The sequence below is a fragment of the Rhizopus microsporus genome, assembly GCF_002708625.1.
Source record: "Rhizopus microsporus ATCC 52813 unplaced genomic scaffold scaffold_6, whole genome shotgun sequence".
In the NCBI taxonomy this organism is placed as follows: Eukaryota; Fungi; Mucoromycota; class Mucoromycetes; order Mucorales; family Rhizopodaceae; genus Rhizopus; species Rhizopus microsporus.
The window spans coordinates 395,289-423,059 of NW_019671921.1; the positions used below are offsets into that span (position 1 = coordinate 395,289).

General features: G+C 37.6%; 12 protein-coding genes across 12 annotated transcripts; 7 read left to right on the forward strand and 5 right to left on the reverse strand.

The window, feature by feature from the left end:
• On the forward strand, window positions 1-1,710 carry RHIMIDRAFT_120768 (uncharacterized protein). The gene is made up of 3 exons (XM_023605402.1): window positions 1-82; window positions 151-659; window positions 711-1,710. The coding sequence occupies exons 2-3, from the start codon at window positions 313-315 to the stop codon at window positions 1,387-1,389; spliced, it is 1,026 nt and encodes a 341-aa protein (XP_023467198.1). The 5' UTR covers window positions 1-82; window positions 151-312; the 3' UTR covers window positions 1,390-1,710.
• Window positions 1,711-1,831: 121 nt separating this feature from the next.
• Window positions 1,832-2,104, forward strand: RHIMIDRAFT_236553 (uncharacterized protein; the record flags this gene model as incomplete). The annotated part of the gene is made up of 2 exons (XM_023608577.1): window positions 1,832-1,931; window positions 1,983-2,104. The coding sequence occupies 2 exons, from the start codon at window positions 1,832-1,834 to the stop codon at window positions 2,102-2,104; spliced, it is 222 nt and encodes a 73-aa protein (XP_023467199.1).
• Window positions 2,105-2,257: 153 nt separating this feature from the next.
• On the forward strand, window positions 2,258-3,746 carry RHIMIDRAFT_236554 (CobW/HypB/UreG, nucleotide-binding domain-containing protein; the record flags this gene model as incomplete). The annotated part of the gene is made up of 7 exons (XM_023608578.1): window positions 2,258-2,316; window positions 2,376-2,437; window positions 2,490-2,585; window positions 2,643-2,739; window positions 2,796-3,032; window positions 3,085-3,337; window positions 3,387-3,746. 7 exons carry the CDS (start codon window positions 2,258-2,260, stop codon window positions 3,744-3,746), a joined length of 1,164 nt encoding a protein of 387 aa, XP_023467200.1.
• Window positions 3,747-3,824: 78 nt separating this feature from the next.
• On the forward strand, window positions 3,825-5,446 carry RHIMIDRAFT_279496 (actin-related protein). The gene is made up of 7 exons (XM_023612849.1): window positions 3,825-3,890; window positions 3,958-3,990; window positions 4,054-4,118; window positions 4,166-4,364; window positions 4,410-4,534; window positions 4,585-4,897; window positions 4,950-5,446. Exons 1-7 carry the CDS (start codon window positions 3,870-3,872, stop codon window positions 5,325-5,327), a joined length of 1,134 nt encoding a protein of 377 aa, XP_023467201.1. The 5' UTR covers window positions 3,825-3,869; the 3' UTR covers window positions 5,328-5,446.
• Window positions 5,447-8,258: 2,812 nt separating this feature from the next.
• RHIMIDRAFT_236557 (uncharacterized protein) lies at window positions 8,259-9,742 on the forward strand (the record flags this gene model as incomplete). Its single annotated transcript, XM_023608579.1, has 6 exons — window positions 8,259-8,294; window positions 8,352-8,435; window positions 8,485-8,502; window positions 8,557-9,507; window positions 9,557-9,673; window positions 9,722-9,742. 6 exons carry the CDS (start codon window positions 8,259-8,261, stop codon window positions 9,740-9,742), a joined length of 1,227 nt encoding a protein of 408 aa, XP_023467202.1.
• A 46-nt stretch (window positions 9,743-9,788) lies between these two features.
• RHIMIDRAFT_120835 (uncharacterized protein) lies at window positions 9,789-10,163 on the reverse strand. Its single transcript, XM_023605403.1, has one exon. The coding sequence runs from the start codon at window positions 10,088-10,090 to the stop codon at window positions 9,842-9,844; it is 249 nt and encodes an 82-aa protein (XP_023467203.1). The 5' UTR covers window positions 10,091-10,163; the 3' UTR covers window positions 9,789-9,841.
• Window positions 10,164-10,819: 656 nt separating this feature from the next.
• RHIMIDRAFT_201440 (ARM repeat-containing protein) lies at window positions 10,820-11,819 on the reverse strand (the record flags this gene model as incomplete). The annotated part of the gene is made up of 2 exons (XM_023606544.1): window positions 10,820-10,924; window positions 10,977-11,819. Coding segments are annotated over 2 exons (948 nt in total), but the record flags the coding sequence as incomplete, so codon positions are not given.
• Window positions 11,820-13,361: 1,542 nt separating this feature from the next.
• RHIMIDRAFT_120848 (uncharacterized protein) lies at window positions 13,362-14,584 on the reverse strand. Its single transcript, XM_023605404.1, has 2 exons — window positions 14,113-14,584; window positions 13,362-14,020 (listed from the first exon to the last, which is right to left on the reverse strand). Exons 1-2 carry the CDS (start codon window positions 14,340-14,342, stop codon window positions 13,627-13,629), a joined length of 624 nt encoding a protein of 207 aa, XP_023467205.1. The 5' UTR covers window positions 14,343-14,584; the 3' UTR covers window positions 13,362-13,626.
• Window positions 14,585-16,354: 1,770 nt separating this feature from the next.
• RHIMIDRAFT_120873 (uncharacterized protein) lies at window positions 16,355-19,260 on the forward strand. The gene is made up of 4 exons (XM_023605406.1): window positions 16,355-16,443; window positions 16,507-16,838; window positions 16,896-17,107; window positions 17,160-19,260. The coding sequence occupies exons 2-4, from the start codon at window positions 16,694-16,696 to the stop codon at window positions 19,134-19,136; spliced, it is 2,334 nt and encodes a 777-aa protein (XP_023467206.1). The 5' UTR covers window positions 16,355-16,443; window positions 16,507-16,693; the 3' UTR covers window positions 19,137-19,260.
• Window positions 19,261-22,682, forward strand: RHIMIDRAFT_120869 (uncharacterized protein). The gene is made up of 12 exons (XM_023605405.1): window positions 19,261-19,466; window positions 19,518-19,562; window positions 19,615-19,757; window positions 19,813-19,889; window positions 19,940-20,161; window positions 20,214-21,265; window positions 21,321-21,439; window positions 21,508-21,639; window positions 21,699-21,854; window positions 21,912-22,237; window positions 22,296-22,417; window positions 22,473-22,682. Exons 1-12 carry the CDS (start codon window positions 19,384-19,386, stop codon window positions 22,564-22,566), a joined length of 2,571 nt encoding a protein of 856 aa, XP_023467207.1. The 5' UTR covers window positions 19,261-19,383; the 3' UTR covers window positions 22,567-22,682.
• A 475-nt stretch (window positions 22,683-23,157) lies between these two features.
• Window positions 23,158-24,649, reverse strand: RHIMIDRAFT_291218 (glycoside hydrolase/deacetylase; the record flags this gene model as incomplete). Its single annotated transcript, XM_023613794.1, has 2 exons — window positions 24,014-24,649; window positions 23,158-23,946 (listed from the first exon to the last, which is right to left on the reverse strand). Exons 1-2 carry the CDS (start codon window positions 24,611-24,613, stop codon window positions 23,158-23,160), a joined length of 1,389 nt encoding a protein of 462 aa, XP_023467208.1. The 5' UTR covers window positions 24,614-24,649.
• A 1,202-nt stretch (window positions 24,650-25,851) lies between these two features.
• On the reverse strand, window positions 25,852-27,459 carry RHIMIDRAFT_236562 (uncharacterized protein; the record flags this gene model as incomplete). The annotated part of the gene is made up of 4 exons (XM_023608580.1): window positions 25,852-26,106; window positions 26,152-26,355; window positions 26,422-27,061; window positions 27,113-27,459. 4 exons carry the CDS (start codon window positions 27,457-27,459, stop codon window positions 25,852-25,854), a joined length of 1,446 nt encoding a protein of 481 aa, XP_023467209.1.
• Window positions 27,460-27,771: the final 312 nt, after the last annotated feature.

Consider the following 27,771-nt stretch of genomic DNA (forward strand, 5'->3'; position numbering starts at 1 on the left):
CAGTTATAATAATTACTATATTGAAAATTTCGAAAATATTATATGTAATTACTTTATCTATATCCTGAAGAGAAAGTACCCGGTAAGCGACAACAAAACAAAACAAAAAAAAAGTTGTCTAATGCATTCATATTAACCTACGTGTTTTAGAATGTAAGGATTGGTTGCCTTAAAAACTTGGTGTATAACCATGTATATGATGAAGTACTCGTACGTTGTGAACCATCTTCTATACCTGATGAAATACTTGGCCTTTTTGATTCGGATGTGGCTTCTAGTCTTTCCAGTTTTTTGAATCCCTTAACTTTAGAAATGAAGAACCGTATGCCCACGCTTCCAGTGTCAAAAGTCAGCTTGAATAATGGACCTTTCAAAATTCTACCTGTCTTAAGGCATATTCTAGAACAGTATGAAAATTTGCATATGGCACAACCTTCTCCAATTGACAAAGACAATGCCAGCAAGTTCGTACCTCCCAGACTTTTTAGTTTGTTTCCGAATCCCGGGTTGGGCTGGCGATTTATAAAGGTCGACGCTCAGAACCTCACAGGCATTCTCCCCGAGGCAAAACAAGAAAAGCAAATCAACGAGTCTCCATTTGATCATAACCAAAGACAGTTCTTCCAAATGTTTGATTTTAAAAAGCTAGGATTTCGAAGGTATTACTATTTGATATTTCTATATTCAAGTTATTAATGATAATCATGTAGTTGGGAAGAGCTCAAAAATATGCCCGAGCAAAGAGGAAGGATGTTTCTTAATGGAATGTACACCGATGATTATACATGTAGTGTCTTGTTCTGTAGAAAGGTGCTTCTGTCGTCAGTAGCATATGGTGTTTCTCTAGAACTGAGTGATTTTACGACCGACGAAGTAGATAAATATTTTCGTCCATGTACTGTGGACCCAGGAAGAAAGGATGCCTTTGTCTCTTATCACGGTGGCACCGACATACGCCGTCTGTCCTCTGCTGAGTACTACAGTATGAGTGGAACTGTAAACCGCCAGAAAGCACAACAAGGTCGTAAACAAAGCTTAGGTATCGAAAGCATTGAAACAAATATACCTTCGCCAAAAACTGCATCCACTCAACGATACATGCTATATATAACTTATATATTGCAACACATGGACTCCCTATTTAACTTTTACAATTTTGAGACTACAAAGCTAAAATGGCTAAACTATATTGGGTCACAAGAGGTCATTCAAGAAAGCGTAAATATACTGTTGAATGGTGGCAAGAAATACAACAAATCACGAAGAAAAAATACAAAGAAGAACAGAAAAAAAAAGGAGAAAAGCTCGAAGACCTGCGGAACACACGCCTCATATCACACTATCAGAAAGGTATATACTCTTTTTCTATTTCTTTTTAGTACAAATTAAGCATTATTCGTATCTTACAGACGGAAGAACAAAACCCGTTTTGAAGAAGGTGACCGCAAAAAAAAGCCTCTTGTTATCTTTGATGATGGTCTAAAAAATAAAGGCCATATCAAGTTTAAAGGACTTCGACGTGGCGTCTCCAACAAGATTTACAGACAGCTAAAGCGCAGAGAGGGACTTGGAGAGTTGTTACTTCTCGATATCAACGAATTCAAGACTTCCAAGGCTAGTATAACAGTGATCATAAATTATACGTTCTAAACAATATCTTTATAGACCTGCAACTCTTGCTTAAGCCAAGACCTTCAGAATCTAAAATGTGGAGAAGGTGATGACATCAAAAAAATCCATCAAGTATTAAAGTGCAACACTTGTAATATTTTTTGGAACCGTGATGTTATGGCAGCCAAGAACATGTTGACTATTTCACGTTGTATTTGGAATGGTCAAGGTCGACCTAATGTCTTCAAAAGACAACTCACCACCTCCAATGTGGTTGCCTCATCCCACTCCGGTGGAGCGCTGGCTTAAAGATTTTACAGGTAAAAAGTGCCTGTACCGCCTATCCAGAAGCCCTATTGCCTGACTAACAGCCTTTCAGCCATGGCAAGACTTCCTCCACAACAACTACTCACTCGAATTTACCGCTTGGATTCGCAACTACAAAAATGCCAGCTCCCAACAACAATTTGAAACATCAACACTTTGCTTTTAGCCATATTTCCTTTTTTATTCCTCTCTGAGGCTTCTTTTTCAGTTTCTCTCCCATTTTGAACCCAGCCGGAGCGAACAGTCTATAGACACCGCGCTCAAAGGCATATTTTTCTCAAAAAAAATAAAACTAAATTTAGTCTTCTTTAAAACTATCATGTCTGACGATTTTGAAGATATTCCAGAACTTGTGCCTGCAGGCAATATTGAAACAAAGTAAACATGACAAAAAAAAAATTAAAACAAGAAAACTGAGCATTCAAACCGGATAATAGCAATGAACCTATAGAGCAACAAAGTACCACAAACACCAAGATTCCAGTCACTATCGTTACAGGTAAAAGCATTAGCACATAACAACTTGAAAAAGTCTTACAGAGCAATCGTAGGCTTTTTGGGAAGTGGTAAAACTACACTGTTGAATTATATTTTAACAGAAAAGCACGACAAGAAAATCGCAGTTATTCTAAACGAATTTGGCGATAGTAAGAAAAAACAAAGTGTATGACAGCAACAATACATAAAAATAACCAAAACATAAGGTAGTGATATCGAAAAGAGTCTGTCGGTCAACCAGGATGGCAATTTATATGAAGAATGGTTGGAGCTAAGAAATGGGTGTTTATGTTGTTCTACAAAGTAAGAAGCGTGTAAAACTTGTAATCATGTGTATTTATTCATTTTAAAAAAAAAAGGGATGTTGGTGTAAAGGCGATAGAGAACCTAATGGAGAAGAAAGGGAAATTTGATTATATTCTTTTGGAGACAAGCGGTTTGGCAGATCCTGGTCCTATAGCATCCATGTTTTGGTTGGATGATGGTTTAGGAAGTGAGATTTATCTAGACGGCATCGTCACCTTGGTAGATGCCAAACATATCAAGGATTATATGAAGGAAGAGAAGAAGGATTTGATGATGAATGAAGCATTAAAGTAAGTATAGTCTATATATTGTTGGCAAGGCCCTGTCTTATTGTTACTGTAGACAGGTGGCTATTGCTGATCGTATTGTCATCAATAAGAAAGATTTGATCACGGATGATCAACTACAGCAGCTTCAAGAAGATTTAAGCTCAATTAACTCTGTAGCTGATATGATGGTAACCGAAAGATCAAGAATTCCCTTGGATTATATCCTAGACATCAAGGCCTATGATGTGAAGAATGTGGATGCTCTCGTTTATCAAACCAACAAGATAGACGAACATGCCAAGACGCATGCCCATGAAATTAGCCATGTAAAGAAAGAAAGAAAGAGTTAAGCTAAATGACTAATCACTTAAATAGGAGGTGCAAACTGTATGTATACAATTTGATCAGCAATTAGATAAACTTGAACCATTAGAATATTGGATTCAAGATTTACTATGGGAGAAAAAAATACAAGGGATCGAGAGTGATCCTGTTACTGTCTTGAGATTGAAGGGCATCATCTACCCACCTAAAGATAAAACGCTCTCAAATACCAAGAAAAGACTTGTTATTCAAGGTGTACAGGCTCTCTATGATATTCAAGAAGGATATTCTGAAGTAGAAGAAGAGACAAACACGTCTAGTAAAATTGTGCTTATCGGAAAGAACCTTCAAAAGGATCGACTTTCCCGTTCCCTAGACAACGTTTTAAAAATTGAACATAACGTCCTTTAAGCTATTGGCTGAGTTTCCTTTTTATATATTTAAAAAAGTAAACTTTGTTTGCCCCCCTTCTTTTTTTTCTCTCTTCTTTTTCTCTTTCTCTCTTTTTTCTTTTCAGGAACAAGAATATAAAAGATGAATACAGAGTTTGACGATGTACGTCATGAAAAAATGAATAATGCAACAAACAAATATGAATAAAAAACCTATTATTTCATTCTAGGTGTTGACCAATCAACCTGTAGTCATTGATAATGTAAACTATTCACGTAATAATAGAATTACAAGAGTAAAAAGATGACTCATCTGTCTTGTTCAGGGCTCTGGCGTAATCAAAGCAGGTTTTGCAGGAGAAGAACAACCTAAATGCTTTTTCCCTTCCATGTAAGAAGGTGTCATCATGTTCTTATTCCTACTAATGTCACTTTTAGTGTTGGACGACCGAAACATGAACGCATTATGGCAGGTGCAGTCGAGGGAGATAACTTTATTGGTAGAAAGGCTCAAGAATTACGTGGCTTACTAAAGATTAGATACCCTATCGAGCACGGTATTGTCACAGATTGGGAAGACATGGAACGAATCTGGCAATATATTTACACAGATGAACTCAAGACACTTTCTGAAGAGGTAAAAGCATAACATGTTAAAGAACAGTGACCTAATACAAAACAGCATCCTGTCTTGTTGACTGAAGCGCCCTTGAACCCTCGATCAAATCGGGATACTGCAGCTCAAATCTTTTTTGAGACTTTCAATGTTCCTGCCTTGTTTACTTCGATTCAGGCTGTACTTAGTTTGTAAGTTATGATGTTATTATTTAATATTTGCCAACCGCAAAAATATCTAGGTATTCTTCTGGTAGAACAACAGGCATCGTGCTTGACTCAGGAGATGGCGTGACACATGCAGTACCTGTTTATGAAGGATTTGCTATTCCTCATGCTATCCGTAGAGTAGATATTGCAGGAAGAGATGTTACTGAATATTTGCAACTTTTATTAAGAAAGTCTGGTTATAACTTCCATACGACAGCAGAAAAAGAAGTTGTGCGTATTATCAAAGAAAAGACGTGTTATATTGCATTAAATCCTGTTAAAGAAGAAAAGGAAATAAGCGGTAATATAAATGATTTTATATTGCCTGATGGCAATATTATCAAGGTAAAAGGAATACATTCATGTTTTATATGTTTTTTAAACTCTCTCTTTATAGCTTGGTGCAGAAAGATTCAAAGCACCCGAGATCTTGTTCCAACCAGAGTTAATTGGAGAAGAATATCCTGGCGTCCATCAGATTATTGTTGATTGTATTGGTCGTGCTGACCTTGACTTGAGAAAGTCTCTTTACTCTAATGTTGTTCTCTCTGGCGGATCTACCTTGTGTAGGGGATTTGGTGAACGTCTCTTGTCCGAAATAAAGCGACTTGCATTAAAAGACATAAAGATCAAGATTTATGCTCCCCCTGAAAGAAAATACAGTACATGGATCGGTGGCTCTATTTTGGCTTCTCTCAATACATTCAAGAAGATGTGGGTATCAGCTGAAGAATATCAAGAAGATCCAGATATCATTCATAAAAAGACATTTTAATTTATCTTTTCTTTTGTATACCATTAATTATATTCAACAACAATTACAAGTGATCTTCTTTTTATCAATATATCTTTTCATACAATAAAAAAAGAATCAAGATGACTTTTTACTCGTGTAATGATTTATATGAATAGCCTTTGAATCAAAAGCATAAGATCAGTTAGTCTTACCCAAGATGTACAGTGTTTTGCGTTTGAAAATGGAATTTTTGAGAAATTAAGACAGAATTGTTGGCCACATCAATATAAATTTTCGAGTTCAGTAGAAATCTTTGGTAAGCAGTAGAAATTGTTGACCACCAATATGCATACCAAGAAACCAACAGAAAAAAAAAGTTATAGCATTTAACAAAAACCAAATTTATTAATTGTAAACTTATATTCTTTCCATATTCATACACTTTGTAAATAACATTTGTGAGTGGCGGATCCAACCTTGACAGTCTTTAGTTGTAACTTTTTTAACTGCCTCTTCAATTCTGTCAGCAATGATTTCGCTCTTCAAAAGGGGCGTTTTATGTACTTTTCCCTTAATGTTTGACCAACACTCTTCAATTGGATCTAAGAAAGGCGAGTATGGTGGTAAAAACAATGCAGTATGTCCATTGTCACGAACTGCTTTCAAAGCATCTACGGTTTTGTGATTGGGGTGTTATCCATAATAATATACATATGGAGGGCTTTTGAGAGAAAAAATATATTACTTTAGACCTCTAGTGCTTTTCCTACTGTTTGCTGAACAATGATTGAGAAAATTTGGACATTCTCGTAGGTTCATTTTAGGGTAGTGTTTGAGCAAGCACCAAAATGAACAACGTTATCTAAAGAGATAAAAGATCCTCATTTCGGTTGTTGATATCATTTTCTATTTCATCCACAGAATAGTTTCATGTACTATCCACATCAAAATTGTGTAAAACAACAAGTATACTTTTACCAAAGGTTATTCCATATTCCTTGATCTTTGTTCTATAAATATAACAAAGCAAAATAGCTTAGTATACTGAAAATATCAATTTGCAAGCGTTAAACAAGAATAACTTCAAGGCAAACGTTCTCGATAGACACCTTACTTGGCGAGCAAGCAAGTCAACTCTTTTTTTCATTTAGTTGCGTCGAAGCTAAGGATATCTTCCAAGCCTACGGAGAACGTTCACAGCTAACACTACTCCCATGCCTTACAAAGCCCTACAGCATGGTACTTAGATATCGCAGAGGTGTATTACTCATGCGTAGCTGTGTTTGTTCATGAAGAAAAGATGGCTTACAAAAATAAATAAATGTGAATATGTTAATAATTAATCAATTATAGTTCTATAGTAATTGTAGCTTCTTTTAAATACATTAGATGCTTATGAAAGCGTTTATAAGTATATTTACCTCTGTTGTAAACAAGTTTAACGATTTGAGAATGCTATTAATTGGTGATGCTTCCATGAGAAGAAAGAACTGCTAAAAAGCATCTATATTTAAAACATTCTCCTAACTGAAAATTTCAGTCAATTGAATGCCCAAAATGCCGAGATTCTCTAACAAGGCCAACCATTTTAAGCATTGTTGAATAACTTGTAAATTTTTGTTACATTAAGCTGACGATTATAATATAAATCTTTATATGAACGAAAGATCTTTAGTTAGTTTCAATATGACAGGATTGATGATACTTCTAAGATGGGTAATCATTTCGGGATTGTATTTGTATATAGGGCTGATTTCTTGATACTCATTCTTAACCTCAACAATGTTGTTTACTGCTTGCTCTAGTAAGCACTATTTACAATGCCATTTATTATTTTTAATTCATTCAAATAAGCTTATTACCTTTGTATTCCAACAAAACTTAATTAGTTGTGATAGGATTACCATCCTGTCTTCAAAGTGTGGTTGGATTTGTAAGCACAACTCTCTCCAGAGATTAAAGAACCCATCAGGTTGATAGTGCAAACTCCATAAGTGCAACTTGGCTTCTGTTCACAATGCCCAAACAGTATTAGAAATGATTACATATTTGACAAAAATAATATATTACCGGCAACATGCAAGAAAAACACTTTTACCCGACTGAACTTTTCAACAGAAGCAAACGAATATTTATCAGCAATACATTTAAGTATCGCAAGGATACCATATATTCCTTTGTGGTGGTCTAGATTATTTGACCTCTCTAACCAGGAGAAGTCATGATCGAACCTATCCAACGATGCATTAGAATGGCACTAATATAATGGTCAGGAAGTGGCATTAAATTGACACTATTATTAGGGCCTCTATCAGGATATTAGTGCCAGTGGCAAAAGGTTGACAAATCAAATATGCGAAGACGTCTCAGGTTTCAAAATCAGCAGACAATAGAATGTCTCAATCAAATTAGGAATAATGAAACAATAACACTTACCGAGCAGGCTCGTGTTACTTTTATACTTCACAGGTGTCAATTCATAGCAGCTCAGGTCATTAGTTTTGTAAACTACTTAGGCCCACAGTTATCGATTTATTATCAACAACAGTACTAGACATATTAAAAGTTGAGACAAATATTGATCAATTTAATTCGATAATTAGGGCAACCCAAATCGATCCATTCCAGATGTCTGCTTATACTAATGGGTTTAGCAGTGCACTCGATAGCACACCTCCATCAATACAGAAATTGGGTGAAAAAACTGTATAGTGTCAGATTTCACCAAAACTTCAATCTAGTCACAAATGAAGATGCTGGTTTTATGGAAATAACTACTAGATTTTCCCTATATCTCACCTGTTTGCTTCTTACGGGCTTTCTCTCTATCTGAAGTTTGTTGTCTGAAATAATCATCAGTGTGTGAATAAAGCGCACCATTAAAAACCTTCTTTCCCCTTTATTTCAAAGTCACATTTATTTTTTTTGTACAGTTATTTTTTTTTTTCTTTTATAAACGCGTTTATAAAGATGAAAGTGCAGGGACGCTTAGAATTTCGAACAAGAGTAATAATAATAATATGACAGTAGACTATTATATATATATACTCATATATACAATAGCGAAATGTAACTAGACAAGCTGAAGTCATTTCTAATAAAAATAATGCTCTAATGGAAGGTAAAGCATTTAGAGCAGCTGACGATGTAAGTTCAAAAGATGTTTTATAAGACAACTATCTTACTTTTTTCATAGATTATCTTGAAACCAACTGTAAGAATATAAATATATATATGCACAAAAGATAGCATATTGACATGTCTATAGGTTTCCCTAACACGAAAGAGTGCACGCATTGCCAGTAAAACATTAAAACAAATAGAATTACCATTTAAGAAAGACGAACAATTGGAAGATAAGAAACGTAAAAATGACATGGAAGAGACCAATTCAAATAAGAAACAAAAAACAGAGGTCAATATTCCCAAAGAGATTACAACAGATGAACTACAAAAAGAGGCAAAAGAAACAGTGAATGAGCAAATTCGAGAAGAAGAAAAGACCGTTGTACAAGTTCAGAAAGAAGAAAGAGTTGTAGAAGAAATATGTATGAAATCATCAAACAAAGAAACAACGACTGCCATGTTTGATAAAGGTGACAACATCGTAGAAGGATCACATGATACAGACAACCTTAAAGATATCAGTACAAGAAATAACAATGAAATGATACCTCCTATAGAACAATCATCCAAGACTCAAGATGATAATAAGTATCACACTTCACCAGCCGCACCTTTCAAGACATATGTGTCTTTAGCTGATAAACAAAGAATTGAAGATGAAAAGCTGATTATTACCAGCGTCCGTAAAGCACTCGATATCGTCATCACTGATCGTGTTGCTCGTAACCAACCTACTCTATACCATCAAACAGAAGCCATACTAAGAAACATGACGGGAAGAAATGTAAAGATGTCACATATTTGTAAAATCATGTATCTTGCTCCTCGATTATATTCAGTAGAGGCCAAGGAATTAAGAACATATGGAGGCAAAATTAATGAAGACTTCTTAATCGAATTTGGCAAAGAATGGAGAGTGCCTTTGATTGGAAAAGATTTGCAATTACGAGCAGACATGTTGCGTGAGGCTGTTGATAGATACTTTAATGAACATCCAGAACACGATGCTACTGTTCCTGAAGCTCCACTGCCAAGATTACGAGCTGTAGTAAATAAGGATGAATGGGAAAAGCAAGCCAATCTACCACAGGGTGTAAGTAATATTTAATGCCAACATACTCTATACCAACATGTGTATGTAGATCAAAAAGCTGTTGGAGGCACATAAAGCTGTCAAACAAGAACGAATAGAACAACAAAAGCCAAAGCCAACACCTCAGGGCTCAGTCAAGGAGAGATTTGAAGCTCTTCGTGCTAGAGTAAGTGTAGATGACAATGTTTACTCATAAGCTAACAATATACACTAGTTGGCTTCCAAAAAGAAATAAAATGACAAGCCTTTTCCCATTGTAATGTGTGCATATCATGAAATAAAAAAAAATCTTTTTTATAAACAACATAATCTAACAAAATGGAATGGACTTTATTTACTTGAGATGCTTAAATATATCCTCTGTTCCTTCATCGGATGAGGTGAGAGATGATGCCTCTAATAGCTTGGCAACATGTTTTGGTGCTTGAGGTACATCAATGAGTAAATCTTCGTAGCCTTCCATGAATTTCTTAAAGGCACTGATGTATATTTGCTTGTCTAGTAGTTTTTCAGATAGTAGATAAGCCATGATGTCAGCCATTGTATCCACATCCTCTGATTTTCTCTCTACGACTGTCAGCATCTGTTCTGCAAATATCTCAAGATAATGTACATCATCAAGTTCTTTCACACATTCAGCAAGTTCCTATATATTTAAATAACGAATGAGTTTATGTAAAAAGAATTTCTATTTCTTCCTTCTTACCTTTTTATCTCTGATACCAAAGTATTCGTCAATAATATTTTTCGATTTACGTTTAACAACTTCATCGGATAGCTTGTTACTTGAAGTAGTAACTGTAGCAGCCGTAGTGATAGCAGCATTATTGCTATCGGTGGAGTTGCTCTCATCAGCTGGTGTGCTTCTTGGAAGTAACTGCAGCTTCTTGCGTTCTTCAGGCTTGTCTCCATTGGATAGCGCACTAAACATATTCATGGCTGGACTTGCTCTACCGTCATTGGGTCCCTTGCTATCACTGCCTGTCTTGTTTCTTGTTAAGCTTGGGAATGGACTGTTGGAGGGGCCAAGGAGATTGTTCTTTGAACGACTGCGGTCTGTCTTACCAAAGTTGGACAGTTCATTCGCACGTGATTTATCACTTACAGGTGATGATGACCCAGATCCAACCGTATTCCAACCATCGTTGCTTGGGCTGCCAGCATTATTGCTGGTGTTGCTGCCATGATAGTCTCTTCCGCCACGGAATGAGCCTGTTCGCTGCATGTTGTTGCTGTTGCTGTTATATTGATTGGGTATAAAAGGTCCACGGCTGCTGTTGCCTCTCTTGACAGTGTTTGTCTCCTTGTGCTCCTTGTCCTTCTCGGCCATCTCATGGATCTTGGCGAGTGTTGTAGGACCGACTTGGTTGCTTGCATTTCTAGGAACCCAGTTTTGCTTACGCAAGTCGAATACGTCCTATAACAAGCATTAGTCATAGAGCTCCTTTTTTTTTGTTTTCTATATTTACCTGAATCATGAATTTCACACGAGATGATATCTTGGGGCTGTTCATCATTTCATTCTTCATTCTTGCCGTAACGATATCAACCCACTTGGACGTCTTTGGCTTACTGTCAAGGGTCTTACCTATGGTCGTAAGCAGCTTACAAAGTGACTCTGCCTCTTCATCGCCTGCATTCTGAGGATCGTTACATAATTTGATCAAGCAGCCATACATGATACGTTCGGACAGCATTTCCAACTTGAACAACTCACCAATGAATTGAATAAGACCGAGACCTTGGCGTTTGGCTTTAGCGGCGGCATAATACTCATCAGTCAACATGGCACTCTCGTCAGCTTCAGGCATATTGACCTTCCATCCCTTTTCAAATTCCACTTGACATCGACTGAACAAGTACTTTCTGAATAAAAGCACACCACACGATGGGTTGCCTTGATCATCTAAGAGACTGGTATCGCGAATATCGTTTGTCATGCTGCTAGACATCCTGTGGCAAAGACGAGCCCACATGCTGGCAAAAGCAGGTTCGTCACAGGCCTTTTCAAATGTAAGCTTGATAACTGTACGGAGGGCCATACCGTCTTCTTCCTTTTCGGACTGCTTAGCGTAGCTGAAGATTTGTTCAGAGATTGAATCGAATTTTTCAATTGTCAATTTGTTCAATAAGGCCTTCACTTTACGAGTAATAACCTCTTCAGACAAGAGGTCAGAATCAGTAGAGGCCGCTTTATCATTTGCTTGCTGAACGGCAACAGTAGGCACCCATCGGTTCTCTGTCTTTGTAAGTGGAGCAACAGGTTCTAGTGCAGGAGAAGCTTGCTGGGAGGGGTTGCGGATGATCTTCATACCGTTAGGTGTAGATCTTCCCATACCTCTACCACCCATGCCTCCGCCACGTCCACTTGGTTGTCGCTCCATAAACATACCACTGCTGTTGCTACGAGGGTTCAACGGACGACCCGTGTTAAACTTGCCCATTTCCATTCGTCCATCACGAGAGCCCATTCTAAAGGTGGATGGGTCGCCACTGTGTGTTCGATGGCTACTGCTTCTTTCACGGTTGAGATTGGAGCCAGTTGAAGGGCCGGAGGTTTTATATTTCTTGGAATTATCGATTGCCTCGTTAACAACAGACAAGTCGGCAGTCGTGTCTTTACAGAGAGTACTAAATAGCTTCAAGAATTCCACACTATAGATATATTTCCCGTCGACCTTGGATGGTGCTTGGACATTAGGTGGGTACTTGATCGTACTAGGATCCTCAATAAGCTGGATAGGTCTATCGTTTGTCAACGGTGTAGGAGTAGCGCTGACAGGTGATTGAGTCAAGGATGACTTATGATCTGAAGCCAAGGATGTATCGATCACAGTTGCCGATCGAGCACGTTCTTCTTCATCCTTTTTCTTTTTAGCCTCCAACTCACTCTTAATACGTCTCAGCTCTTGTTCCTCTTCAGCCTTTCGTTGAGCCTCTTCCTCTTCCTGTTTCTTCTTTCTCTCAGCTTCCAATGCGGCGAGTCTCTCCTTTTCGATACGTTCGGCCTCTTCTCTCTCCTTGCGCTCCTGTTCTTCCCGTTCCAGTCGTTCCTTCTCTTCGCGCTCTCTTTCCAGACGCTCCTTCTCCTCACGCTCGAGACGTTCCTTTTCTTCAGCAGCCCTTCTTTCCTGTTCCAAGCGCTCTTCTTCAGCCTTGCGCTTAGCCTCAAGCTCAGCCTCCTCACGCTCACGCTTTTCACGAAGCTCACGATCACGAATGGCAGGATCAACAATTTCCACGCGTTTGGACACATTAGGCTGTGGGATCTGAAAATCGAATTTTTCAGTCTTTGTTGCAACAGGAACGGCTGTTGTTGTGGATAAGGCCATGGGCGTAGTGTCAATTGCAGTGCCCGTATTAGGATTCACGATGGGAATCACTTTCTTTGCGGGCGGTGGAACATAGGATCTATTAGGTGCCATATTGCTGTAAGCAGCGACAGGTACAGGATACTGAGGGTAAAACTAGAGAGAATTTCAGGGTTAGTCAAAAAAAAATCCCCGACTAGGGTTATAACTTACAGGCATATATTGAGGTGACCAGGTGGTGGTGGTTGTCGCAGGAATATTTTGGGATGACTGAGCCATATTGGGAGAAGCATTTTTCTTGGTATAATTCACATTTGAAGGAGAAGCATGTACAGGGGATACTTGATGCTGTTGAGGTGATTGCTGTTGTTGTTGTTGTAATTGAGGAGATTGCTGAATCTTGGGTGATCTATGGTGAGATGAAGATGGTGCGATTGAAGGCTGAAGGTGAGGAGAAGTAGAAGAAGGTTGAGTGGATGATTGTTGTGATGGCTGTTGTTGTTGCTGTTGCTGTGGATACTGTTGATATGATACAATGTTATTACTGCTGTTTGTGTTATTAGTAGAAGTAGTACTGCTATTATGATTATTGCTAGTATTATTATTGCTGCTATTATTGTTGTGATTGTTATTATTATTATAGTAGCTGTTTTGCTGAGATCCTGTGGATTTATTGTAACCATTCTTATAATTTCCGTTGTGTCTATTATTATTATAATAACGATTATTATTGTTGTTATTATTATTCGAAAAATCTCCTTGGTTAAAATCTCTACGAGGCGCGTAAGGTTGGGTAAATAATCTAGCATCATTGGTAGTACGAGTTGATCTGGGTATCTCTGTCTTTGGCTGCTGTTGCTGTTGGGATCTGAATTGCGAACGATTCTTTTTGATAAAGGATGAATAAAAATATAATAAAGAAATATAATTTACTTACCAAGGTAGCATCTGTAGCAGGCAAACTGCCAAATTGAACTTCTTTTAAAACTGGGATATCTCCGGTTTTATTATTAGATCCGTTTGCTGTACTCGCCGGAGTATAAGCTTGATTGATAGATCCAAACTGGATATTGGCTATAAAGAAGTTAGGATCGTTAGGATAGAACAAGAACAAAATCTTACTTGTTTCAGTAGGTGGAGCCATTGGTAGCTGTACACTAGGTTTTTTATAGTTGTTATATGTGCTGTCTTTTGATTTATACCTAAAAGACAAGAAAAAGAAAAAAAGAAAAAAGAAAGTGATGAGTAAGAGAAAAGGGACAAGAGAGATGACAAAAAAGAAAGAGAAACTTACATGTTGGAAGAATAAGTTCTCTTGAAGGAACCATGACCATGGGTCAAAGAAGAGGAATAAGCAGATGAATTCTTGAATTCCGTTTGTTGATCACTGCTTGGTGCACCTTCTACTCTTTGCTGCTGTTGCTGCGGTTGTGAAGGATTTCTAGGATAGTTAGGCCGAGCTGCTTGAGCATAGTTAAATTTGTTCGGTCTAACGTTTTCACTATTATGTATAGCTTTGTTCATAATATTCCGAAGTAAATTGGATAAAGAAGAAAAGAAGAAAAAAAAATTATCCTCACGCACACACACACACTCTCACTCACTCGGGACAAAATCATTCAATCAATGACGATTCACTCTCAAACATTGCATTATAACTCAGCTTTGCACAAAGGCTTGTTTTCCTTTTTCTTTTCGATTTAATCTCCGTTAGCTAGTTTTGATTGGACAATGACCATGTAAACAGACACCTGAGCGTATTTAAGCCATTGATGTGTATTCAGCTTTAGTTGTTATTGTAAAAAGCCATCAAGTCGACAACTTGCGAATTAGATTTATTAAGAAGAGCTGAATATTATAAAGTCTGTGTGAGAGTTTACTTGGGTAGAGAATCTTTGACTGCTGTTTATATTAATGTCGTCATTGACATTATTTATGCTTTTATTATTATTGTTATACTAGTAGCCACTATAGTTATTATTATAAGTTATTCTTATCAGATGCGATAGAGGAATGTAAAGTAGAATGTATGTTCTACTTTAAGATTATACTCGAGTTATTATAATGATTTATATCAAACACGTCAATTGACAGATGAATGAGTCTGATAAATGCATTTATTTAGATCATTTGACGATAGCTTTATTTTATGCAATTATATGATACAATTATGCTAATATTGGTTATGAGAAAGAGTATATTGCATGTCACTGTAGTTTCTTCATATATCAACTAAGGATCTATTATAATCTGTCTCATATCACACTGCAGAATCCCTTAATTATATGCATAATATACATTAAATGATCTGCAGCTAATAAAAAGACATTCTCTCTTCATTTTCTTTTATATGCAAAACTATACAATGAAGCAAAATATGTGCATGTATATACTAACGAAATAATAAGTACACGTTATTAAGAAAAAGAAGTACTGCTCTTTGTCTACAGTAGACTCTTTTCACAATGGTTTGATTCCGTGTGGAGACGAACTTGATATCTATGAGAGTATCATGCATATGTATGAATTGCCCAATTAAAAGATATTATTTACTGCCTTTAATGGCATAAGAAGACGTATGATGATTTTACTACGCCCCAGGAGACAAAGTCATTTGCCCAAAAATAGACATGAGAGGGAAGATAACCTTAATTCAAATGATAAAATATGGTTGCGCTGCATCCAAAAAGATTATTAAGATGGTTGATGCCTTCTTATTCTTTTACGCCCATTCCCTGGCTTTTTGTTCTATAGACTCGGTCCAACGTTTCAATCTTTCCAAAGTAAGCCTATTCCAAGGCAGAAATGCTGCAAGACGGTTACCTATCAATTGGATGTAAATACCTTAAAATAAAGCAACGTGTGAGAGATTTATACTTTAAAACTAGGCTCAAGTAGAATAAGGGCTTATTGTCGGTATTTAAATTTTCCATTGTATGTCATCAGTTTCCATCCTTTATCATGAGTTAACAGTAACAGGACCAGAAAATAGTACAAGAGAAAATAAAAGAAAAGGACGTAAACAATGACTTTTTAAGTAATTCAATCAGATAGGAAAATTCTTATATTATCCTTAACAGCTTACGCGTTGACCTAAACTTTCCCTTTCCACCCCATTTTGCACCCAGCCGTGCGCTTTTATTTTTTTCCAATAAAAATTATATTCGTCTTTCTTCCTTTTCTTCAAAGGCACTCCCATATTTTGCACGCGCGCAGTATACAGAAAAACCGATCCTTTACAAGCCAATTTTTTATATAATGGATCCCAAGCTATTTGCAGCGGCTGCACAGCAAGGCATGTTCAATAACCAACAAAACCCTCAAAATCCCAACTTGATAATGCCCTTTCAACAACAAACACAGCAAGATTTACAACAATTTAGTCAACTGAATAATCCAGGAATGGCATTCAATCCTGCTGTCTTTGGTGGCGCTTTATCGCTTGGTCAAAACGACTTGATGAATTTTGACCAAACAGACCTTGGCAGTTTGAGTAACTTTAACCCAAACTTGTTGAATCTGGCTGCATCTTTACAGCAACAACCACAATTACGTCAAACCATTCAACCACAAGCAGTGTATACACCTCAGAACATGCTTGGATTTCAACAAGGAAACAATCAAGGTATATACATGTATAATTCATAGAGTATTCTTTTCCAACTCTTTGTCTCTTCCCCTTTCCTAGGTACTCCACTTCAGTTTCAAAATAGAGGACTATACCAAAATAATGGCAATGTAATGGCCAATACTCCTCAAGCAATCTTGCTTCAACAGCAGCAGCAACAACAACAACAACAGCAGCAGCAGCAAGAACAAGCAGCATTAGCTTTGAACAGAGGTTAGTTTCAGAGAAAAAAAAAAAAAAATAGAAGATGCTTATATTTTCTAAAGCCAAGCAATCACCAAGTCAATCTCCAGCATTAAACAGTACGCATTTTCCAGGAACGAATACTGGATCTCCCGTAATAAACAACAATTCCCAAATGGCTGGAGCAAGATTAGGATCTGAATATACAGGTATGTCTGCAAAATTAGAGTAAAATAAGGGGAAATGGTAATCTGTTACAAACCCAGGTTCACCAATGGGACCCATGATTGGATCGCCAAGACAAAATTTCCAACAGGGTAATGGCATCTCACCATCGCCGCAAATGGCGCGTGTCATTCCTTCCCAGGCAGCAAACAGATATATGCAACAACTGAACGCTCAGCAGCAACAGGCAATGTTACAGCAAGGCATGTCACCAGCTATGAGTAATTCCCCCATGTCCTTTACACCTGCACAGGTAACTAAAAGAGTATAGTTGAGGAAGTGCTGTTATTGACTATATAAAAAAGGAAATGGATAACCAAGCACCCAAAGCTTACAATGCTATACCAAGCTATATGCAACAAATACCAATGCAAACTCATGCTTCGCCTGTACCTCGACATGCACCCACGCCCGGAAGCACTCGATCAACACCTCGACAGCAGCATCAGCAACTTGAAGGGACAAGCACTCCACAAATGAGTCCTGCCAGACAGACTTCTATGAGGCAATCTTCGGTAGATACACCTATTGGTACAACTGCAACGCCCTCTCCAAAGGCTTCTCCTAGTCACTCTGATTCAGCATCCATTGGACAAAGCATAATAGCTGAAAAAGAAGCCTCGCAGCCACCTCAACATAATCAACAGTTACAGGAGCAACAGACACGGCAGCAAATACCTAATCAACAACCTTCCACTCCACAGCAAGCACAGACTAGCACCGCTTCCCAAGGATCTCCAGTACAGGCAACATATATACCAAAGACGCGCAACGTTGAAACGTATGGTGGTATCGATCTAAAGTACTTTGATAAATTTGAAATTAAACCACCTGTGCCACATCTTGGAGAACTTGGTGTTATTGATATCCAGGCATTGACTTTATCCCTTAAATCTGGGATGAAAATGGAAGTGACAAATGCTCTGAACATACTAACCGTGTTGACCGTTCAACCAAACATACAACAGCAGCAGGCTCCTAATCTTCCACTCGCACAGTGTGATGATCTTTTGGACACTCTATTGGATTACTTGGAGCAAGATATCTTGGGTACATACAAACGCTTTCAGTTAGATGATGACGATGGCCCCAATGAAACTGTGGACGAAACAAAGAAAGGACAGATATTGAACGAACTTACATACGCTGATCTGTTTGATATGTCCTTGGATGAAATGAAGAGTTTGATTCCTCAGTTAGAAGACAGTACTTCGGACGTATGGATATCCTTACGGGAAAGATGTTTATGTATCTTCAACATCTTGAGAAATCTATCGTTTATGAATGATAATATTGAGTACTTGGCAAGGCATCGTCGATTTTCCGAATTGATGATTGATATCATCGAGAAGACAACACAAATCAAATCAATAGACGGGCGGGACACATTGGGAAAGGAAGCATGGTTCTCTGGTGTTCGCCGAATGGACACGCTGGATTTTCGCAAAAGTATACTCATCATCTTTTCAAACATTGCTACGTTTGTTAGTCTTAGTGAAACAAGGCTAGCTGCTACTTTTGTTCGACTGATTCATGATTTCTTGATCCACGGTCCTGATACATATTATGCTCTCTTATCAATTGAGACATGGTCTAAATTCTCTGTAAACTATAGCAACCGCCAGCTGTTGCATACTCTTTATACTTCAAATTCCGAAATAGCTCGATTAATAGAAGATATCTGGTTGGAGTTAACCTCTGTGATCCTTCGAGAATACTTTTCATCAGATGGAAGAGTGATGCATGCAATGACATCAAATCAGCTTGCTTCATTGGAACTGGCCGTGATTGCACTATACAACATTTTGATTATCGTGGAAAACAACACTCTAAAACAGGAGCTTGCACTACGTAATAAGAATTTGGGAATGATGCTATTCAGATTATGCATGACTTTAGCAGAGTCAGGAAACCCACAATTTGGACTTGTTACAAAACGAGGCATGGAGATATTACGTTCTATAATATGTGGTGGTGATGGTTCACGAAAACGACCATTAAGTCAGCAACAACAGCAACAGCAACAGCAACAGCAACAGACGCAGCCGATGCAGCTGATGCAACCAAATCCATCTTTAGATATATTATCACCGTATAAGCCTGAAGCAAACAAGAAAGAAGAATCTCAGCACTCTCTATCAGAAATTGCCAGCCGTATACTAGATATGCCTGCTGTTCGTGAAAGGCTAATGATCTCAATGCTAAAACCAACGACTGATCCAGAAATTCTTCGAGACCTGTCTGAAATTGTTACAATGATAGACGATGAAAACACTGTATAAAATCCTCATTTTTTACCCCCTTTTTATAATTACACATCCATTTCAATTCTATAACATTCTCTTGTCATTACATTTGCTTCCTTTATTCCTTTTTTATGTAATCCTTTTTTTAATAACGGGCTATTTAACACTTCTTTTTGGTATATTAAAGGCACTGCAGACGGAAGAGTTTAGCGGAATTTACAGATTTATTCATGGTGACTTTATTATGTGTGTGTTTGTGCCATTTTTTTCTTTTTGGTGAAGCATGTCAATAACTGAAGATGATCCCAATGTTTATTTTATGGAAATGAACGTTCCTGAAGTTCGTGCTTTGGAACAAAAGATGCGGTAATTGAGATACTGATGGAGTATTTATAAATACTGATAGTCAATATACAGAATCGAAATAGAGACAAGAAAGAAGGAACTTCGGTCAATGGTTGGGTACATATAGTAAACAACAGTTTCACAATAAAGTAATAACAGCAGTACATAGTGAGCAATATCTCGAGCTCATGTCTGCAGCCGATGCTATTATTACAATGAGACAACATACACAGACAATTCAGACCAACATCTGTCGTTTGCAGGCAGCTTGTAATGTAGATGAAATAAAAAGCAATATTTCAACCAAAAAAAGTATGCAAATATATGCTTATCAGCATTCATCAGTGAGCTAACATGTCATAAACAGCACGAGTTGACAACGAACGTCAGCACATCTATTTGATAGCCTCGCTTATAAAATGTTTAGCTGATGTACCAGAACAGGTATGATTATCATGTAAAAAACCACTGCAACAAGCTATTTATTTCTATAGATATGGCACGCGCTTGAAAATCATCGATACCTTCACGCCAGTCGCTTATTCGCCTTGGCAAAAGTGGTTCATGAATATCTTGAAGAAGAAAAAAAGACAACATCAGATATTGAGGCCAAGTTCCCAATCATACAGAGCCAATGGGACGCTGTCAGTGCCTTTGAATCACAAATCTTTCAAAGATCTCTTCAACACCTTCAATCATCAGAGCAGACGCCAGAGGTAGTTGATATGTTGTCTGATTGATATTTTTTTTTCTTAATCAAAAGTATAGCATTTAGCCGAGACTTTGATAGGATTAATGCTTTTGAATGAATCTTCCTACAAGGATATCCTGGAACACCTCTTGAAAATGCGAATGAACGCCATTCATGATTTACTCCAGCATAGATCCAAGAAATCAGATAACCTAAGCAATCTTATTGCGCGTCAATTGAAGAATATCATTGTCATTTTCAAGCAAACACTTATTCAAGTTGATTCTTTATTCCTTTCAAAGCATGAGACAAATATGACCCTTATAGAAACTTATGTATCATATCTTAAAAAGACCTTTTTAATACCATCAGCTAGTAGTCATGGAAACGGCACGCCTTCACAACCGCCTGTCACGCGCTTACTTTCACCCAGTTCAAATGTACATCTCATTGTACGCTATCTACCAGAGACTATACAGAACTATCGACCTGATTTTGACGCTGGTAACCCACTTGCAGCATCAGATATTCAGCAATTGACTACAGAATGGATCAATAATGTTGAAGTGTTGCTAAAAGAATGTCTACCGGAAGTATTAATGACATTAAGCACCGAGAAGGCTTTGACTGATACACGATTACGACTTTGGATTTCGCTGCAAGATGACGAAAATGCAAAAAATCAAGTTCAGGACTGGGAGATAGTCTCCCATGATCTACTGCTAAATGACTACTCTATTTGGAAATCATCATTAAGAGACATCTTTATCAATCGGGCAAACGCTATTATCGACAAGCAGTTAAGCATACTTTCTAATCAACCAGAATTGGATGTTTGGCACACCATCGTGCCCGATAATAGTAAAGAGAAAGCCGCAAATACTATCTCTGTTTCAATAGGCATATGGCCAGGTGTTCAAAATAAGCCCTCGCAGCTATTTTCACTTCCAAGTATTTCATCGCAAAAAGAGCTGCAGGAATTCAGATTATCGCTGACAGAAACAGTCAATGATAGAACTGATGTTCTAAGAAAACTGCAGCATCTTTTTGATACACTACTTTCGGATCTGCGAAAGGATGTACTAACTCAAGTTGAGCTACGTGAAAACGATGGATTCTATTGTCAAGAGTAACTAAACTTCATGCAATATTCGCTCTAATCACTAACGACTTGCACTCATTAGGGATAGTGATAGCCTTAAATCATACTTTCAAAACAAATGTTATGAATCCGTGATTAACTATTCATCTGGTCTAAAAGCACTTTTGAAACGTATAGAACAATGGTCAGATAAGAAAGCAGGTACTAAAGTCAGAAATCCACGTGTGTGTGAACAATAATACTGATAGGTCTCCCCCCCCCCTTAAAAGCAAGTAATATAGCAATAGTTATTGGTAGGCTTGCTCGAAATATTGCCTTATCTTCAAAGGAATTACCAAAAGCATTGGCACTTTCTGCTGAGACATTACCTATATTTGTTTTACGGAATGGTGTTAGTAAAGGCAAGTGTTTTTACAATAATAATACGCAGTTATGCATATTTACCATTTAAAAAATATAGATGAAAAGTATGCTAAAGTGCAGGATGAACTATTGGATACCTTTCACATAGCTCATGAACCTTGGTTATCATTGGTAGAATCAAAGTTTACCAAAAGTCTAGAAGAAATTTTGCAAGGAACAAAATGGAAGGATGAATGCGTTTCATTATGGGAAAGTAAGTCATTCATCTTTAAAAAGCTAAAACGTTAAAAAGCTAAAAATATCCTATCAGTTGTAGACGTAGAAGAAGATACTAAACTTCCAACTCAGGCAACAGGAGCCATAACACGGCTTATGTTTTCTATCTGTGAAGATGTACAGCGCATCAATAGTTCTATGCTTGATCAGACGATTATGAAAAAATTAAGACAAACATTGTACAAGAAAGCAAGCGCAGTGTTTGAAGCTATTTTAAGCAACAAAGAGTTTGATATAACAGAACATGGCTCGTTACAAATGATATTTGATTTCCTTTTTATAAAATCAATTTTACAGCAAGATGAAGATAAGAATTCTTTATCCAAAAGCGATAAAACACTAGACATGCTACAAGACAAGGTAAGAAGCGCATGAGCATTTTACGGCCAATTCCCATTAAGCTTTAATAACAAACTAGGTGGATCCTATCAATTGGGAAAGCTATAAGCCACACATAGAATCTTGCGTTGATGGATTCTGCATCAAACAGTCTTTGTTATTCGGCGTATTGACCAATGCCGGAAGTGCCACATATGAAAGGTAAAATAAAAAAAATAAACGAATGTGTCATGACAAACTGATGACATTTTATTAGAGCTCGCAAAATTGTAACAGAAAAACAAAAAGTTCAATCGAACATTTTGATAATGCCTAAAGGAAAAGCTTTTATAAAAAGTCTACTAAACTAAGCAAAATATATATATCATACACATGCTTCGCGCGCAATCCTAGTTTAAATCATAATATTCATCTGTATCTTTATAAAAGCCGACGCCTTTCTACTTTTTAACGCGTTTAACAACAACAATTCTTCTTTCTTTCCTAATGCAGTTCCAGTATTTGCTGCCTTTGTTTGTTACACTTGTTCTAGTTCACAAAATTACTGCTGACGAAATTCCATCTTATCCAACACTTCATCAATGTAAGTAAAATATATGGCTACGACTTAAACATCCGATTCTCATCATCCTATAAAAAGTATGTGGCCAGAATATAGTGTGTGGAAAAGATTTGTACTGCAGAAGATATAATGGGGCTACATATGGCACTTGCGAATATCCTCATTAGGGCCCCCAATGTCACCGAGTGCAGCAGCGTTTTCATTTTAATAAAACATAAATAAATGTTGGAGCATCTGATGCTAAATACATTTCTATGTTGTGTTTTTATTAAGTGCGGAGACTTGTATACAAATGAGTAATACGTAAAATGCATTGTTAATGTGTCTATGTTATATAAATGTTTGTGTATTCATTAAATTAATAAAATTCTATTCAAGTTTAGAAAAGATAACTGGCAATAGCAGCAGCCATCAAGAAAGCACCAGCACCAACAGATTTGGAAGAAGCAGAGTTGACGGCGACATTGTTGCTAACATTGACAGTTGAAGAAGAAGCAGCCTCGGGAGTTTGTGCAGCAGGAGTGGCAGAGGCAGTAGAGCCAAGGGTAATAGTTGTAGAAGTACCATCCTCGGATGATGGTGTAGAGTTGGTAGTTGAGCTGTTAGAAACAGGATTAGGGTTGGCAGCAGTGGGATAGACCCAGTTAGTTTCCCAGTAAGGTTGAGAAATGTTCATGCAGTGTTGGATCGTGTTTACGTTGAAAGTTTCTTGGAGCTTAGGTAACCACTTTTCGGTCATCTTGACAGTTGCATTATTAAGTTCGTGTTCAAGGACGATATGGCCGTGAGTTTCCTTTCCGCTTTGTTGAGACTTGATCCATCCTTCAAAGTAGCCATCGACCTTTGAGGGAGATAAGTTTCCTCCACCGTCACCAGGCATGTTCCAGTCGTTGGTATCTTCATCCCAAAGGATAGTTTGCATACCCATTTGCCAGGCAATGGCACGAACACGGTCATCAACATCACCATAAGGAGGTCTCCAGCATCGGGTGGTGATACCAGTGGCTTCCTTAATGGCACGAAGGGTCCAGTAGAGTTGAGCAACTACTTGCTCATTAGTTTGAGCGGTCATTTGAGGATGAGACCAGGTATGGACACAAAGAACGTGTCCGTCGTTAAGAGCACGTCTAGCAGCTTCAGGGTAGGTGGCTACATTAGAACCAATGTACTTTCAGAGAAAAAAAATTAGTCACTGCCTTTAAAAAATCTATTTTAGGCTGTGTGGAATCACTTACGAAAAGAGTGGCCTTTTGGTTCTTGTTCTTTGCCAAAAAGTTGTAAAGTTCAGGCTCTGCGTACTTGTTGAGCTCCTTATCATCATCACTGGGGTTATAAGGTCCATCATCATAGTTAAGACCCCAATCGCCAGCATTAGGACACATGTAGATATCCTTGGGCAAGTAAGAAACCTTGGGAGTAACACAGTTGGAGTCTGACCACCAGCAGTAAGGATCCTTGCTGGCATCGTATCCGGCCATGTCAAGGTCACCATTAGACTTGGCCTTACGGACAGGAGCTTTAGGAACCTTGGACCAGTCAATGGCTTTGATAACAGCCTTGATTTCAGGATGTGTTGTGCTGGGCTCTCCCCATGGTTCAGGATAAGCGGAGAGATTTAATGTAGTACGTGATAAGCTATCAGTGATGTTGGGTGCACCAGTAGGATAGCCAGAATTGACACCACTAGGGACTGGGAAATCAGGGAGCCAGGTAGGCGATTGAACAGCCAAGATACCATCAGTGGTACTTGTAGCTGAAGAACTAGTTGTAGTAGTAACGGCTGATGCAAATGAGCCTGTAGCGAGGATGAATGCACCGATTCCAGCGAGATGCATAATTGATAAAGAGTGAAGAAATAAGAAGAAAAAAAGGGGTTCAATAAAAAAATAAAGCCTTTTTATATATCACGGTTCTTTTTTTAAACATATGCATGGTGAAAGCCCGCGTTCGAACAACCTTTTTTGATGTCCCGATTAATATAGCTTGGGAGCATTGTTGCTTACACGATGGTACGCCGACTGAATGTGGGCAGAAGGCGCAGGTGTTTATCCGAAAGCAACGATAGCAATGACATCACTTTAGTTACGGAAACAGAACATTAGCAACTAATGATAGTAAACATTAGCACTAGGATGGCGCCAGAAATGTCATCATTTATATTTATAGCCATCAATCGTATTTTGTTTAGAATTCTGCATTCAATCGCCACAATTGCAAGCATCATTTTACTGTCATAACATCGTAAACACAAAATGTTGTTATAATGTGATTATATTTTTAGAAACGCTCAAAGCAAAAAACGGTACTCTAATACTTGCTTTGCAGTTTGTTCCTTATCAGTTATAGCTTAAAACTTTATTCTTTGTCATCGTGCTATCTTTCCATACACTTTTTTTTATTATGAACTTAAATGGAAATATAACAACGTTTGTATTCCTTGGCAGTAAAATTGCCTTGATTTAGAAATAGCCCTCGGGTTCTTTTTGCCAGTGCTATTTAATACCTCTTTTTTCCAGTAGCACTTGGATGTCACAAAGCTTGGGGAGTCATAATCATCCTTCGTTACAAGTCAGCCGCGGTTTTACTTGACGAGACAATAACTGGTTCAGAAAGTTAGTTTAGTACCGGGTAAAGAACAATTGATCAACAAACCTTAAAAATAGGATAGACATGCTTTGAAAATAAGGTGACTACGACATGATGCCGAATTGCTTTGGTAACATGGGACAGTGTATTTTTCTTTGCAGAAAATTTTTAAGGCTCAGGTGTTTGTGGATGTGAAAGACACAATAAATGTACAAAATAGGCTATTTGTAATTAAACAAAGTTTTACCCGTAAGCTGAGGTGTTCTATATTTATACGGTTGTACCATCTGTATTGAAGGCAAGGCCACGCGTAATTCTATGTTCAGACATTTGTGTAACAAGGGGCCTTGAATAGATTTCTGTCAAATGTATATTATTACTATACTGACTCTTTTCTTTCCTATTTACTTTACAAGTCGAGCTTTTATTGTAAATAAAATACCAAAGATAACTTGATGCCTACAGGCACTTTTTGCCTGTAAAATCTTTAAGCCAGCGCTCCACCGGAGTGGGATGAGGCAACCACATTGGAGGTGGTGAGTTGTCTTTTGAAGACATTAGGTCGACCTTGACCATTCCAAATACAACGTGAAATAGTCAACATGTTCTTGGCTGCCATAACATCACGGTTCCAAAAAATATTACAAGTGTTGCACTTTAATACTTGATGGATTTTTTTGATGTCATCACCTTCTCCACATTTTAGATTCTGAAGGTCTTGGCTTAAGCAAGAGTTGCAGGTCTATAAAGATATTGTTTAGAACGTATAATTTATGATCACTGTTACACTAGCCTTGGAAGTCTTGAATTCATTGATATCGAGAAGTAACAACTCTCCAAGTCCCTCTCTGCGCTTTAGCTGTCTGTAAATCTTGTTGGAGACGCCACGTCGAAGTCCTTTAAACTTGATATGGCCTTTATTTTTTAGACCATCATCAAAGATAACAAGAGGCTTTTTTTTGCGGTCACCTTCTTCAAAACGGGTTTTGTTCTTCCGTCTGTAAGATACGAATAATGCTTAATTTGTACTAAAAAGAAATAGAAAAAGAGTATATACCTTTCTGATAGTGTGATATGAGGCGTGTGTTCCGCAGGTCTTCGAGCTTTTCTCCTTTTTTTTTCTGTTCTTCTTTGTATTTTTTCTTCGTGATTTGTTGTATTTCTTGCCACCATTCAACAGTATATTTACGCTTTCTTGAATGACCTCTTGTGACCCAATATAGTTTAGCCATTTTAGCTTTGTAGTCTCAAAATTGTAAAAGTTAAATAGGGAGTCCATGTGTTGCAATATATAAGTTATATATAGCATGTATCGTTGAGTGGATGCAGTTTTTGGCGAAGGTATATTTGTTTCAATGCTTTCGATACCTAAGCTTTGTTTACGACCTTGTTGTGCTTTCTGGCGGTTTACAGTTCCACTCATACTGTAGTACTCAGCAGAGGACAGACGGCGTATGTCGGTGCCACCGTGATAAGAGACAAAGGCATCCTTTCTTCCTGGGTCCACAGTACATGGACGAAAATATTTATCTACTTCGTCGGTCGTAAAATCACTCAGTTCTAGAGAAACACCATATGCTACTGACGACAGAAGCACCTTTCTACAGAACAAGACACTACATGTATAATCATCGGTGTACATTCCATTAAGAAACATCCTTCCTCTTTGCTCGGGCATATTTTTGAGCTCTTCCCAACTACATGATTATCATTAATAACTTGAATATAGAAATATCAAATAGTAATACCTTCGAAATCCTAGCTTTTTAAAATCAAACATTTGGAAGAACTGTCTTTGGTTATGATCAAATGGAGACTCGTTGATTTGCTTTTCTTGTTTTGCCTCGGGGAGAATGCCTGTGAGGTTCTGAGCGTCGACCTTTATAAATCGCCAGCCCAACCCGGGATTCGGAAACAAACTAAAAAGTCTGGGAGGTACGAACTTGCTGGCATTGTCTTTGTCAATTGGAGAAGGTTGTGCCATATGCAAATTTTCATACTGTTCTAGAATATGCCTTAAGACAGGTAGAATTTTGAAAGGTCCATTATTCAAGCTGACTTTTGACACTGGAAGCGTGGGCATACGGTTCTTCATTTCTAAAGTTAAGGGATTCAAAAAACTGGAAAGACTAGAAGCCACATCCGAATCAAAAAGGCCAAGTATTTCATCAGGTATAGAAGATGGTTCACAACGTACGAGTACTTCATCATATACATGGTTATACACCAAGTTTTTAAGGCAACCAATCCTTACATTCTAAAACACGTAGGTTAATATGAATGCATTAGACAACTTTTTTTTTGTTTTGTTTTGTTGTCGCTTACCGGGTACTTTCTCTTCAGGATATAGATAAAGTAATTACATATAATATTTTCGAAATTTTCAATATAGTAATTATTATAACTG

Bases quoted from the DNA above. Each gene is read 5' to 3' on its own strand.
- RHIMIDRAFT_120869 (XM_023605405.1), top strand. From the start codon at position 19,384: ATGTCAATAACTGAAGATGATCCCAATGTTTATTTTATGGAAATGAAC. The intron at 19,890-19,939 runs GTATGATTATCA...TTATTTCTATAG, and splicing joins TAGCTGATGTACCAGAACAG to ATATGGCACGCGCTTGAAAA. The intron at 22,238-22,295 runs GTAAGAAGCGCA...ATAACAAACTAG, and splicing joins TAGACATGCTACAAGACAAG to GTGGATCCTATCAATTGGGA.
- RHIMIDRAFT_120768 (XM_023605402.1), top strand. From the start codon at position 313: ATGAAGAACCGTATGCCCACGCTTCCAGTGTCAAAAGTCAGCTTGAAT. The intron at 660-710 runs GTATTACTATTT...ATAATCATGTAG, and splicing joins AAAAAGCTAGGATTTCGAAG to TTGGGAAGAGCTCAAAAATA.
- RHIMIDRAFT_120873 (XM_023605406.1), top strand. From the start codon at position 16,694: ATGCTTATATTTTCTAAAGCCAAGCAATCACCAAGTCAATCTCCAGCA. The intron at 16,839-16,895 runs GTATGTCTGCAA...TTACAAACCCAG, and splicing joins ATTAGGATCTGAATATACAG to GTTCACCAATGGGACCCATG. The intron at 17,108-17,159 runs GTAACTAAAAGA...TATATAAAAAAG, and splicing joins TGTCCTTTACACCTGCACAG to GAAATGGATAACCAAGCACC.
- RHIMIDRAFT_120848 (XM_023605404.1), bottom strand. From the start codon at position 14,342: ATGAACAAAGCTATACATAATAGTGAAAACGTTAGACCGAACAAATTT. The intron at 14,021-14,112 runs GTAAGTTTCTCT...CTTGTCTTTTAG, and splicing joins AGAACTTATTCTTCCAACAT to GTATAAATCAAAAGACAGCA.
- RHIMIDRAFT_279496 (XM_023612849.1), top strand. From the start codon at position 3,870: ATGAATACAGAGTTTGACGAT. The intron at 4,119-4,165 runs GTAAGAAGGTGT...TGTCACTTTTAG, and splicing joins AAATGCTTTTTCCCTTCCAT to TGTTGGACGACCGAAACATG. The intron at 4,365-4,409 runs GTAAAAGCATAA...AATACAAAACAG, and splicing joins TCAAGACACTTTCTGAAGAG to CATCCTGTCTTGTTGACTGA.
- RHIMIDRAFT_120835 (XM_023605403.1), bottom strand. From the start codon at position 10,090: ATGCTGACAGTCGTAGAGAGAAAATCAGAGGATGTGGATACAATGGCT.